At 42.3% G+C, this 13,807-nt stretch overlaps 1 protein-coding gene across 1 annotated transcript in view; it reads right to left on the bottom strand.

The window, feature by feature from the left end:
• CEP89 (centrosomal protein 89) overlaps positions 1–13,807 on the bottom strand; it is a 154,132-nt gene that overhangs the window by 117,443 nt on the left and 22,882 nt on the right. The window contains exons 6-8 of the mRNA XM_082270407.1: positions 8,079–8,168; positions 4,129–4,524; positions 2,280–2,422 (exon numbers count right to left, since the gene is read on the bottom strand). Of these exons, the coding sequence (XP_082126533.1) occupies positions 2,280–2,422; positions 4,129–4,524; positions 8,079–8,168 (629 nt within the window). The remainder of the gene's footprint in view (positions 1–2,279; positions 2,423–4,128; positions 4,525–8,078; positions 8,169–13,807) is intronic.

The following is a 13,807-nucleotide window of genomic DNA, read 5'->3' as shown; positions in this document are numbered from 1 at the left end:
AGATCGAAAATTAAAAAAAAATGATATTATATATATATATATATATATATATATATATATATATATATATATATATATATATATATATATATATATATATATATATATATATATATATATATATATTTTTTTTTTTTTTTTTTTTTTTTTTTTTTTTTTAAACTTTCTGCTATAAAACACATCCAATAAATTAAAAAAAAAAAAAATAAAAAATCATCTAAATTTCTTTATTAATTTAGGCCAATATGTATTCTGCTAAATTTTTGGTAAAAAAAATAAAATAAAAAAAAAAATGTATTATATATACACATATACATATACACACACACACACACACACATACATATCTATCAATAAGTATACATTGATTGGTTTACGCCAGCCATTTTTAACCAGGGTGCCTTGAGGTTTCTTCAGGGTTGTCTTGCCAAAACTTGCCCAAAAATTGTATACAAGCTGGTGGGTGGCTGAAACCTGCCTATTAGATACACAAAGCCACACGTTTTCATTGTACACCCATTACAACCTTCTAGCTGCCAATGACATCATCAGTTGATATGGAGGATGTCAGTTGCCTGCATATCATCCTTGCTTGACCCTCCCCTGCCTCTCTCGATCAGCTTTGGGTCTCATTAGCTAAGTGATGGAGAAAAACTGAGGGAGAAGAAAAACATTGGAATACTAGTCAGTACCAGTTTGCAAAAGTGTATTTGCTTTGGAAGAATAAATCACCTCTAACGTTGGGTGTCCTACGTGTGGCTGTTGCTGCATTATGTAAAACTATTAGAAAAGTTTTAACATTTTAGAATGGGGTGCCTCAAAACTGCCCATAGTTTTGAAGGGTGCCTCAAGATTTTCCACAATTTTAAAGGGTGTCTTGACTGAAAAAAGCTTGAGAAACACTGGTTTACAAACTATGGGATATATTTATGGATTTTATTTATTTTTATACTAGTAATGGCGGCAATCAGCGACTTATAGAGGGACTGCGATACTGCGGCGGACAATCAGACACTGACACTTTTGACACTTTGCGGAAACCAGTGACTAATACAGTGATCAGTGCTAAAAATATACACTGGGGTTAAACATCTAGGACGATCAAAAAGTTAAATGTGTGCCTAGCCAGTGTTTTTTGTGTACATTGTGTGCAGTTTTCACAAGGGAAGGAGATCAATTTTAGTCCCTGCTTTGCAGAGACACAGGATTGATCCCTTCCCCCCTGTCAGAACTGAGATAGGCCTTGTGTACATAGGCCTATCTCAGTTCTCTGTGTTTTACCCACGATTGGTGGGTGCTGGAAGATATTGAGTGCCTGGCACCTACAGATCAGCTTCTGCTGTGAAAGGGTTAAGTGTGAGCCTAGGGGAGTGTTTTCTAACTGTATGGGGATGGACTTGTGAAATGAGACCTGTGACCCTATACAGAAAGATCACAGGCGCTCTGTGATCATTTCAGAGAGAAAAACAGTCAGCTGTGTTTACAATAGCTGACCGCCTTCTCTCAGCGGGGAGCGATAGCGGGTGCCCGGCGCCGTGGATCAGCACCCCCGCTGCCTAGTGGGGTCGGCTCGCGCAGGAGAGCCTGCTGCAGTAAAACTGCGGCGGGCAGTCGGGAACCAGTTAAGGAGATTCACACTCTGTATTTGTCCTATCATTATCATTGAATGTGAAAGTAAATGAAAACTCCAAATTTTGGGTTGTCCCTAGAAAAGGGATAGGAATAGAGGGGAAATCTTCCAATGGGGATAATAGTTCTGGTGACCTGGGGGTCCCCAGGGAATTCCATTAATTTGCAGGGAGTTCTCACTTCCTGTTTGGCTATGGGACAGGAAGTGAAGGAAAATCTCCGCAACGGGACACAGGTGGCGAAAAAAATTCTGATGGGCTATAACCCTCCTTTGCTCTATCCAAAATGGAAAAAAAAAAAGTTTTGCCTATAGTACTACTTTAAATCTATCAAGGGCCACACCTACTTAAAAGAGAAGTATGACCAAAGATTTTTTTGGCTCTTTGTCTCTTAATGGTCACAGGTATACACTTGCTTTTGTTCCCCTGTGATGGCTGCACTTACAGCTCCAGGTCTTCAAAAACAATCAGGAGCTAATCAGTGTGGGCTGTGATCACAAAGCTCTGTTTATAAGCAAACACTTTAAAAATGAATTAGGACCCCATGCAACCCACATAATCCATGTTTACCATTCCAGGCTCAGCACTAAAATACTGCAGATTTACCTTAAAAATAAAAAAAATAAAAAAAACCTGGAGCCAAAAAAGTACCTCTTCTTTGGTTAAGGGACGATACTTGGTTTGATAGCGGCTCATCTCGACGTTGAGACGGTGGATTGTCATCTTTAAAGCATCATTCTCGTCTACCAATTCTTGTGCCTGTTCCCGAATTGAGATCAGTTCTGCTGCATCTGCTGTGAGTGAGGAAAGGTGTTACATTGAGCATGAATTATTGAAGGGATCCTTCATCTAAGGTCGCCTACCTGCATTTAAGTTTCTTCTCAAAACTCAATGGGAAGATGTGCCCCTTAATGAGCCAACTAATATGGAAATCATAAGCCCCAGCAATCCTCATACTTCAGCAATAGTTTCACTCTTCTCCACAGGGCCCCAGAAATGCACTTTATTACTAGGTGGTGACAGCAAGTACTTGTGTTAGTCTTGAAGCCAATCTCCACACCCCTGTTAAGCCCAATGGGATCCTAGACGAAAGTTGAATATTGCACCCCCACTTCGGTCTAGGTCAGTGGACTCCAAACGGCAGCCTGCTGGCCAGGTGTGGCCTTTAGCTTGTCTTTATCTGGCCCTTTGGGCACTCATTATTCCTCCCACTGACACGAACTGTGGGGCACTAGTTCTCCCACTGACAGCAATGATGGGGCACTATTCCTTCCACTGACAGCAATGATGGGGCACTATTCCTTCCACTGACACCAATGACTAACACTATACCTCACACTGACAGCAATGATGGGGCACTATTCCTCCCACTGACACCAACAATGGGAAACTGTTCCTCCCACTGACACCAATGATGGGGCACTATTCCTCCCACTGACACCAATGATGGGGCACTATTCCTCCCACTGACACCAATGATGGGGCACTATTCCTCCCACTGACACCAATGATGGGGCACTATTCCTCCCACTGACACCAATGATGGGGCACTATTCCTCCCACCGACACCAATGATGGGGCACTATTCCTCCCACCGACACCAATGATGGGACAATGTTCCTCCTGCTAACACAAATGAATAACACTATACCTCCCACTGACAGCAATGATGGGGCACTATTCCTCCCACTGACACCAACTGTGTGGCATTATTCCTCCCACTGACACCAACAACAGACACTATACCTCCCACTGACACCAATGAAGTGATGCTATTCCTCTCACTGACACCACTGATGGGGCATTCTTCCCACTGACACCTATGATGAGGCACTTTTCCTCCTCCTTCAAACCACAGGCACTATAACTGGTTTAGGTCAACATTAAACTCCATCACTCCTGGCACTAAGCACCATGTAATTCAACTGTGGTTTGCCAGAAAAAAAAAAGAAAAAAAACAGTGGGCAAGCACTATCATTTAAATAACAAAGGGTGGGGCTTATTATCAACAAATGGTGAGGCTAAACCGTCATTTGGTCAGTTGAAGCTTCATGTAGACCCTGGGCCTAGGACCTAAGGGATCTCCACAGGGTGACGGTCAACATTGGTACCTGTAGTACTTCAGCACAGCCACTATAGAAATATTTACTCCAGGTCTGGTACATTATAAGGCAAGGACGGGGTCTTTCCATTGACAACATTGCAATTACTCATGTGACTACAGGCAAGCAGGACCTCCAACTTAGTACTTATTTCAGAAAGTGCACTAGACTGGGGTATCCCAGCATCTGCAGAACATAAGCTGACAAAAAAAAAAAAAAAAAAATCACATCATACCTTACTATTTTTTATTTAAACCTCTAGTCGACCTAAGATTGTTTTAGGTTTCATCTTAAACAATCACTTTAATTCTACCCAATGGATATTGTTTATGGCATATAGAACATCAATCAGCAGCTAAAACCAAAATTTACCAGGAGATATACAATTCTGTAGTTACCTCCAATTTGGGATTTCTTCCAGGCTTCTTCCAGCCCCTTTTTCTCATTCTTTAGATTCTTTATTTTCAGTCTCCAGGTCTTCATTTGCTCCTTCATTTCCTCCACCTGAACATTAAGCTCATGATTCATGTGGGTTAGCTGCTGGTTTGTGGTTTGCAGCTGCCTGATCTCCTCCCGGTTTACTTCCTGGGAGCGGCCACCTACAGCCTCCGATACACCAACACCATGGCGGCTTACAGCCTTCGATACACCAGGGTGGCTTACAGCCTCCGATATGGCAGGGCGACCTACAGCCTCTGATATTCCAGGATTACTATCAGCCTCCAATATTACAGCTTGCCTTACAGCCTCTGATACACCAGGGCGACTTACAGCCTCCAATAAACCAGTGGAACCTGTATGATTTTAGAAAGAGAGGAAATTAGGAGCTCATCTCTAGCAAGGGTACCCCCACGAAAGTTTATAATGCCCACCTCAATCACCTGAATAGCCCTAAACGCTCACCCAAATCTGTGGTTGTGTGATGCGCTAGGTACCAAGTAATCTGTCAAACAAAAACAGAGAAAAATTCCTAGCTCAACATACCATCCAGCCTGCAACAAACTAAATTGTCCTGTCTAACAGTTCACGTCAAATACAGGGTTTTAGTTTGCACTTTGCACACATTTGCAAATACATGCGAAAGCTGCAGAGCCACTTCACGGAACCCCAGTATTATCTGCAGTTCTAAAGGAGAGCCTCCATAGTAAGAGCATATACTGAATATAGTAATTGATAGTTTGATGGCAGGTATGCCTGAACGTAGTTCCCTCCTCCTAAAGGCATAGGGGCTCACTGAACACCCAGCAAATAGCACAATGTCAGCAAAGGTGCCCCCCCCCCTCCCACCACCAAATAACTAACATTACAAACAAATGGCAACTGCCTCACCCTATAACTGGCCTTAACAGCAAGGAGGCCTGCTGAATTTAATCAGCGAATCGATGCATCGCGAAGCGACCCTTCGCGATTCTGCATCGATTAGGAAATGACGTCACCCGGCCGTGCCACGCCCTCCCTCTCCTGGGAGAAAAACACAGCAGTGACGATCGGCGCGGGAGCTGATTGGTGAATTAGTGCGGGAGCTGAATAAAAAGCCTCCGTCCCTTCCTCTTCTCTCTCTGACCTGAGGCGCTGCAGTAAAGAACATCCCCCGCGTGGTATCGGCGTCCCGCCTGCCACCTTGCAGCCAGCCAGCCAAGCCACTGGAGCCCCGAGTGTCCCCAGTGTCTTGCAGCCAGCCAGGACCTGGAGCCCCAAGCGCCCCAATCGCAGCCAGCCAGCCAGTGCCGTCTCTCAGTTATCGTCCCGGCCGCCAGCCAGCCACCGGAGCCCAGAGAGCAGTGTCCTCCTCAGTGCGGTACTACTACGCAGTGCACAACACACACACAGCAGGTACATACTACCACCAACAAGTCAACTAACTAATAGTAACAAATTTACGATGACCATTTTGACAAGAATGTTAGCTTAGTTGGCTGGCTGGCCTCTATCTTGGCATAAAGTAGAACTATAGACAAAACTTCCTTTTTTCATTTTGGATAGAGCAAGGGAAGGTTATTTAATTATTATACCTGTAAGGTTTATTTTTGCCATGTTTTCCTCATTGTGGAAATTTACCTTAACTTTCTGTCCCAAACTGAAAGTGAGAGGAAATCCCAATAATAACACAAAATGGGGGGGTTTTTCTTTTTACTTTCAATGATAATGGTAAAAACACAGGACAAATAGAGAGGGTGAATCTCTCCAGTGTGGACATAGACAGCAATAAACACTGACAGATGTTCTAATACATCTCCTCCATTCTATCCAAAATCAAAAAATAAAAGTTTTGCCTTTATTTGTACTTTAAAAAAGGTTTAGACATTATATTAATATTTTATTTTATTTTTTATGAAGAAGTAAACTGTACTACTACAGTTTGATACCATACTATTTTACTTTTACTTCTAAATAGTGTTGTTGTCTGTCTCCGCTATGCTATGTTCAGACTTTCCTATATGCATGCAGGCCACGGCCAGTGTCCAGGGAAGTGTCCTTTAAGAGCACATGAAGATAAAAATGATTCTTTAATTTTTGACTGCTTGATTATAAGTTTTGAAAACCATTGGGCAGTGAGCTGGGCATTGGGCAGTAATCGTGATGCATCCTGAATCATTCACATGATAATCGTAACCGAATCGAATCGTGAGACCAGTAAAGATGCGCAGCCCTAGTGTACAATGTGCCCCTGTGCCTATGAGGAGTGGGCTCCCTCCAGGCAAACCTGCCCTCAATCTATCAAATATTATATATGTGCTCCAACTATGGAAGCTCTCAAAATTTGTAGAGTTAGGACTATAGATAATACTGGGGTGCTTTGTCGAGGCCTCTGCAGCTTGCAAATGTGTGCAAACCTAACCCGTTTTTAACGTTAACTGTTAGACAGGACAATTCAGTTTGTTGCAGGCTGGCTGGTACGTGAGCTGGGAATTTTTCTTTGTTTTTGTTTGACATGTGGCACCCTCCCATGTGCTCCTTGCTATTAAGGACAGTTGCCATTTGTTTGTACAGAGTAATCTATCCTCTGGACTGCTCAGTATGGGGGGGGGGGGGGGGGCAGTCCTTCAAGCTCCCATGTTGCCGCCGGGTGACATGGACACTTCCTATTGGCTGTCCAACAGCAAGGACTTCAGAGTCTCCAAAAGATTGCAGCAGCTTTGTGATGTCACAACAAGGGGTCGCAAGAAGAATGGCTGTTGGCTGGCATGGACTGCAGCGCTTTAAAACAAGCTGCTTGCAGGTCTTCTACAAATTTCTTATAGTGCTAAAACCTAATGATAGCGGTTTAAAGGGACAGTCTGCACTAAAGCAATACTTAACTCTACTTATTCACTTTGCTCTACAAGTAAGCTTATAATAAGACTTTATTATCTCTTCTAAACATTTTAATGAAGTTGTAAAGTCAGAAGGTTTTTTTTATCTTAATGCATTCTTTGCATTAAGATAAAAAGCCTTCTGTGTGTAGCAGCCTCCACAGCACCCCCCAATGCCTACCTGAGCCCCATCTCTGTCCACGAGTCCCTTTTCGGTCCGGGACTCTCCCTCCTGATTGGCTGACACAACTGCTGCGCTGTCCAAATCAGTTAGCCTATTAGGAGGTAGAGAGGAGGAGCTGCAGTTCGGCTCGGGTGCCCCCATAGCAAGCTGTTTGCTGTAGGAGCACTTGATAGGAGGGAGGGGCTAGGAGGAGCCAAAAGGGACCCAAGAAGGCTCCAGGATCCAGGCTGTCCTGTGCAAAACCAACTGCACAGAGCAGTAAGTATAACATGCTAAGTTGCTCTCCATTTCTAGGCATTTTTAGGCACTGCCAAGTTTGTAGAGGAAGATCTGCTGACAACCTTAAAGTGGAAGTAAACCCTTCTATCCTTTACAGCCAAGGAAACGGCTCCTGTTTGATATGCAACTGCCATGGTGCTGCACTTGTGATCAGTTATGACACCAGACATTTAATGGTTTAACGGTTTGGTTAAGAACACAAGAAAATGTAACCGTTAGCAATTGCAGCATTTCAGAAATGTTTATTTAAAGCTTTAAAAATTGATGGGTTTAGTTCCACTTAATGATTTACTGCTGTTCAGGGACTTTGGGCTTCAGCAAAATTGCAGCCTCCAGCCAGGAGAAACAAAAACAATGCTGGAGGTAATTTACCACAAACACTAATTTTGGTAGCATAATTATTAATGTGGAATGTATGTTCCTTGTATGTAAAGTCCAGCTTTAAATTCCCCAAACTGGAAAGCTTTTAGAATGCTCCAGGCAGCTTTTTAAAGCAATTTTTAGCTCCAAATGCATTGTAAAAGCTGATTGTGCACAATGAGGTTATACTAGGTAAAGTCTACGTGAACAAGGCCCAAGAAAAACAAGCTACCTGATCTGGCCACTTCGGTCACTTGAAATCTCCTGGTTGCTGGAACTGGCCCAGGTATTGGAGACTCTGCAACAGGTCCAACTCTGGTTTCTGCATAAAACAAAAATGAAGGTTCATCGGTTCTGTTTATACTTTAGGAAAGGGCACTAAAAAGATGGGCACAGGAGTTACACCAGTATATGATTTCTTCTCATATCAGTCTGACAATTGTACATTTATTCAGGAATACCTCTATTCTATGGACCCGAAGTAACCACAGTGCTGACGTGTAAGGACCTGGTGGTGCCTGTAAGTACCTGCATTCGTTTTCAGATTGATCCTTGTAGCTCTACAAAGCCCCCTGGATCCCATGTCCAGGCTGTAGCGGATAGATCATCTTCTACCCAAGTTTATACCTCATCCCTCCTTGCAAAAACCCTGCCTTGTTATCCAACTGTTGAATTTCTGCATTTTACAGCAGTACTACCGAATACATTTTTGGGAGCCTATCAGATGTCTTAAAGCCTAACTTTGGGCACAAAAAAAAAGTTGCAATAGGGCCCACCATACTGCAAGAGTTAGAGGTTTGTAAAGCCTAGGAGGTTGTGGAAGAGGCTGTATTTTTTACCCTCTCCTCACTTTAGCAGGCTCCCTCAATCTGCTCATCTGGTACCCACACAGCCTCTTCATACTACCCCTCCACATACAATGCAGGGCCAATAGCCGTGCATTGTACTTGATAATATAGTGGGACCAACAGAGTCCAGAAGTTTGGGGAGAAGAGAACACTGGAGCCTGTTGTAGCGGGGAGTCAGGTAAGTTATGCAGCCTCTCGTCTTAACCCCTTCACAAGCATTTACCTTTTTGTTGTGCCTAGAGTTAGGCTTTAAAGTTTTTGGAAACTCAAAAACAATGAACTTTTATTTGCTCCCTTTTGGTCTATTAAAGTAGACCACAGAAAGTGATTATAGAACATCTACAAATGTTAATTGTGCCTAAGCAGTACACTGTAAAATTTACCACGTCTGAAATTCCTCATGAAAAATAGCAACACACTTCCTGATATGAAAGGGTGCCTAGGCACTCCTGTGCCTACAGACTTATAGCTGTATATCTGCAGTGTGAGATCCAAGACACTGCTGCCTCTGATTGCTAATCTGAGGAGACTTGGTGATGTCACTACTATGTTGCTCTCTGCTCTCCTTGCTGGAGGTTCTGACATGAGTAGGCAAAACCCTACGTCCACATAGAAACACAGTGCAAGAGAAGACATGGTAAGCCGGCAATATGGAAAGATGAGCTGAAGGAAGACCACTGGTAATACTGGTGACTAGTGCTCTGCCTGCTTTTTTGGGGGGGAAAAGCTTCCAGAGTTCAGTTCCTCTTTAGATATACCATGCAAAGCATTTTTTTTCTATCTGTACTATAATTACTTTCCTGTGTCCTGTGCACTCTGCAATGAGATCTCAAGCAATGTTATTAACAGGTGTGTTACTACTACAGAACATTTTCCCTTATGTTACCAAGAAGGGGAGGCGTTTTGTATTCCCAAATCATTCCCTATCCCAAGCAGACAATGCTGCTCCTCCATAGATACAGGACAGTGAGCAAGCATTGTCACCCTAGCACAGGAAGTGTGCAACTGGCGGGATCACCAGGTGTAAATAAAAAATGGCTGAAAAAAAAAAAAAAAATACAAATGCAGCCTCCACATCGAATGACTTGTAAGCTGCAACATATGAAATATTTGTTGTTCAAGTTATACACTGCTCAAAAAAATGAAAACAAACACTTTGAAAACACATCAGTGTCTCAATGGGGAGAAATATTATGCTGGATATCGATGCTGATATGGACTGGGTAATGTGTTAGGATCTGTACTGGTATGGACTGGGTAATGTGTTAGGATCTATACTGGTATGGACTGGGTAATGGGTTAGGATCTATACTGGTATGGACTGGGTAATGTGTTAGGATCTATACTGGTATGGACTGGGTAATGGGTTAGGATCTATACTGGTTTGGACTGGGGAATGTGTTAGGATCTATACTGGTTTGGACTGGGTAATGTGTTAGGATCTATACTGGTATGGACTGGGGAATGTGTTAGGATCTATACTGGTATGGACTGGGGAATGTGTTAGGATCTATACTGGTATGGACTGGGTAATGTGTTAGGATCTATACTGGTATGGACTGGGTAATGTGTTAGGATCTATACTAGTTTGGACTGGGTAATGTGTTAGGATCTATACTGGTTTGGACTGGGTAATGTGTTAGGATCTATACTGGTTTGGACTGGGTAATGCGTTAGGAACAAAAGGATGCCACATCGTTTGACAGAAATTAAAATTATCACCCTACAGAGGGCTGATTTCAAAGACACCCCGAAAATCAAAGTAAAAAATGATGCAGCAGGCTAGTTTATTTTGCTGAAATTTAATTGCAGCAACTCAAAATGATACCCAGTAGTTTGTATGGCCCCCACGTGCTTGTATGCATGTCTGATAACGTCGGGGCATGCTCCTAATGAGATGACGGATGGTGTCCTGGGGTATTTCCTCCCAGATCTGCACCAGGGCATCACTGAGTTCCTGAACAGACTGAGGTGCAACCTGGCAATGTCAGAATTGACCAACACATAATGTCTCAGAGGTGTTCGATTGGATTTAGGCCAGACGAGCTTGGAGGCCATTCAATGGTATCAAATGACAACCTGTTGCTGTGGTATTCCAAGGCTGTGGATAGATGATTACTGATAACATGCTGATATAAGACCAACTATAATATGGGGTTTTAAAATGCTGCAATAGGTGGTGGTGTTAAATTCACAAAGCTGCTTATAGTCATTCACAAGTGGAAACATATGACAAAGATTTGCAATGGTGGTGGAACCCTCCTACAGATAACTATTATGTGTTTCTTGTGAGTGCAGCTGTGGGAGTTTCGATTTTTGTTTCATTTGGACATTTATATATAGGTGGTGGATTTCCATCAGGATCTATGTTTATTGATTTATTAATTGGTATTTTATATTTTTTGCGTCACTTTGGAATAGTGGTGTCACCCCTGAATTTTCTTCAAGTCGCGTAGTGCAGGAACGACTTTTTCAAACCGGAGTGGCACCGCAAAGTCAGCGTTGCACCGATTTGAATAGCTCCATTGCCAACAATAAGGCGTGACATGTAATGCGATTTGACTTGTCAAATTGCATGACAAATCGCACCAATTTGAACAGAGGCTTAATTTAATAACACAGCGCAACATTTATATTCCTTTTAAAGTGATATTATAGCTCAGTGAAATAGCTCCAGGCAAGATTAAGCTAAACTCTCCAAAAGACACCACTCCAGGATCCAACACTATAATTGCGCTCACAGTGCTCTCCAGGATATCATACATATCAGAAAAGAACAGAGAGCCTCCTCATGGTGTCGTAAGGTTTAAAATCCAATTAGGTTTAATAAAGTATTGCACTTACTTAGACAAACTGTGTATGAAGCATTTACAAATAACAGGGGTAACCAAGCATAAAGATGGCTGTGGTCCGTGTTGGTGCGCAATGATGTCACTGGGATGCCCCTGATGAAGTCTTCCAGTGATGAAACGCATCACTGGAGATTGAGAGTGTAATTAAGAGTGTTGGATCCTGGAGAGGTGCCTTTGGAGAGTTTCGCTCAATCTTGCCTTGAGCTGTTTCACTGAGCTATAATATCACTTTAAAAGGAATATAAATGTTGCGCTGTGTTATTAGTTGCGCTGTTTAGAGGTAGCCAAATTTCTCTGGTACGAGGTTGCATGACTGGAGTGTTGGTGGAGGATTCTGCTGTTTACTCTCTCATTATACAGTGACCACTCTATGCCTATTTTCTGGGATTAACTGCATCCACTCTTTGGGATTCCACATTTTGAGAGACTTTCATTTCACATATTCAACAAAAAAAACAGAGCTGCACCACCAACTATACTATACTCAGAGGGTGAAAACCATTTAAATCAAATATTCCATTTGAGAAAAAAAAAAAAAAATATATAGTCCATATAACGTGAGTGTATACTGTATAAGGTATATTCATTTCACATATGTTTACATGTTCTTAAAGGGATAACGCTGCATTTTAATGCTAGTATATAAATCATTACATATATTTAAAGAGAAAAGTAGGCAAGTATGTGATGTCGTTCGGATCCTTCGGCTGGCTCTCTGCAATTTTAAATGTAAGCGATTTATTTTTTATAATAAAGATGTACAAAAATACTACACCACGAGCCTCCCTATCTCTCATTTCACATGCCGAGTACCCAAACTACAGTTTTTGAGCAAGTGGACCCTAGAGGAGACCCTTAAAGGTTACCATACCCTCCATATTGCGCTCTCTACTGAGGGACCACAGAGGGATATCCTAACGGGAGAATATTAAGGAGTGAACCCTAGAGGAGACCCCCTAAACCCCTGAAAACCGCTCTCTCTACTGAGGGAACCCTAGCGGGATACCTTACTGTAGCCTGACCCCAAGGGGTCATCTGGTAAGTGGGCGGTGCAGGTGGAAAGAGTAGCACAATTCCACTGAAGTTCGCACTTAGGGTCCTTTCACACGGGCGGTCCGATCAGATCCGCCTGTCAGTTTTTTAGGCGGATCTGATCGCATGCATCTCTATGGGGCAGTGGATGTCAGCGGAGACATGTCCGCTGACACCCGCATCCGATCCTGTCCGTGAAATCCATACGAATGGAAACCCTATTTTCCATCCGTCCAGAGGATCGGATCGGATGAGAGCGGACAGGCGGTCCGCTCTCATCCGATTCCCCATAGAGTGCAGGGAGGCTCTGACACCTCCCTCTCCGCACACAGTGCGGAGATGGAGCTGTCATCTGCCAGCTCAGCGGGGATCGGTGGATCGATCCCCGCTGAGCAGAGCACAGTCCGCAACGGAGTGGGGACCATGTGAAAGGACCCTTAGTGATTACCATTTTTCTTTTGCTGCCACCTATAATATTGTTTTGCTGCCACCTGCCCTATATATCACATAATCAAGCACAAGAGCACTTTTGCAGCAAATTGGACATTATTTATATTCACTTTTGACTCTCATCACCATTTTTATATATATATATATATATATATATATATATATATATATATATATATATATATATATATATATATATATATATATATATATATATATATACACAACTTTTGTATTTATGTACATAGGTGACACCTATATGAATATTTATTTATACTTTGAATGTACGAATGCCTACTATTCATTTATGCACATTGGTGACACCTATATGAATTTTACTTTGATCAGAGTAATAACATAGTCAGCTATATTTATTTATTTATATACTTTACATATTTATCTACACTAGTATTGGAGCGCTGTCCCCATTGTACTCACTAATTTCCAACTCTATTGTGGTTTCAACAAGCAGCTCATACACATTCTAATTACCTAATTTAAACTTTTTTCACATAATTTCATTTACCGTATTTATCACGCGACATTAAAATAAATTGATCATAACTATATCCTGTGTGCATCTGCTCAAGTGTCCATAAACTTATTCCTGTGCGCATCTGCTCAAGTGTCCATACACTTAATTCTATAAAGTATGTGATGCTGGGGAAGGGAGAAATAAAGAGATTCTGTTGCCCTGTATGGGCAACACCAGCTCAGCTCCCAGGTGGTCTGTGAAATTTTAATTAATGTGATGCTGTATGAACCAAGGGCTAAGCAGA

This window comes from Pelophylax lessonae (assembly GCF_965119305.1).
Source record: "Pelophylax lessonae genome assembly, chromosome: 10".
Taxonomy (NCBI): Eukaryota; Metazoa; Chordata; class Amphibia; order Anura; family Ranidae; genus Pelophylax; species Pelophylax lessonae.
Note: the sequence above shows the minus strand (reverse complement) of the source record. Positions and strands in the feature narration are given on the sequence as shown.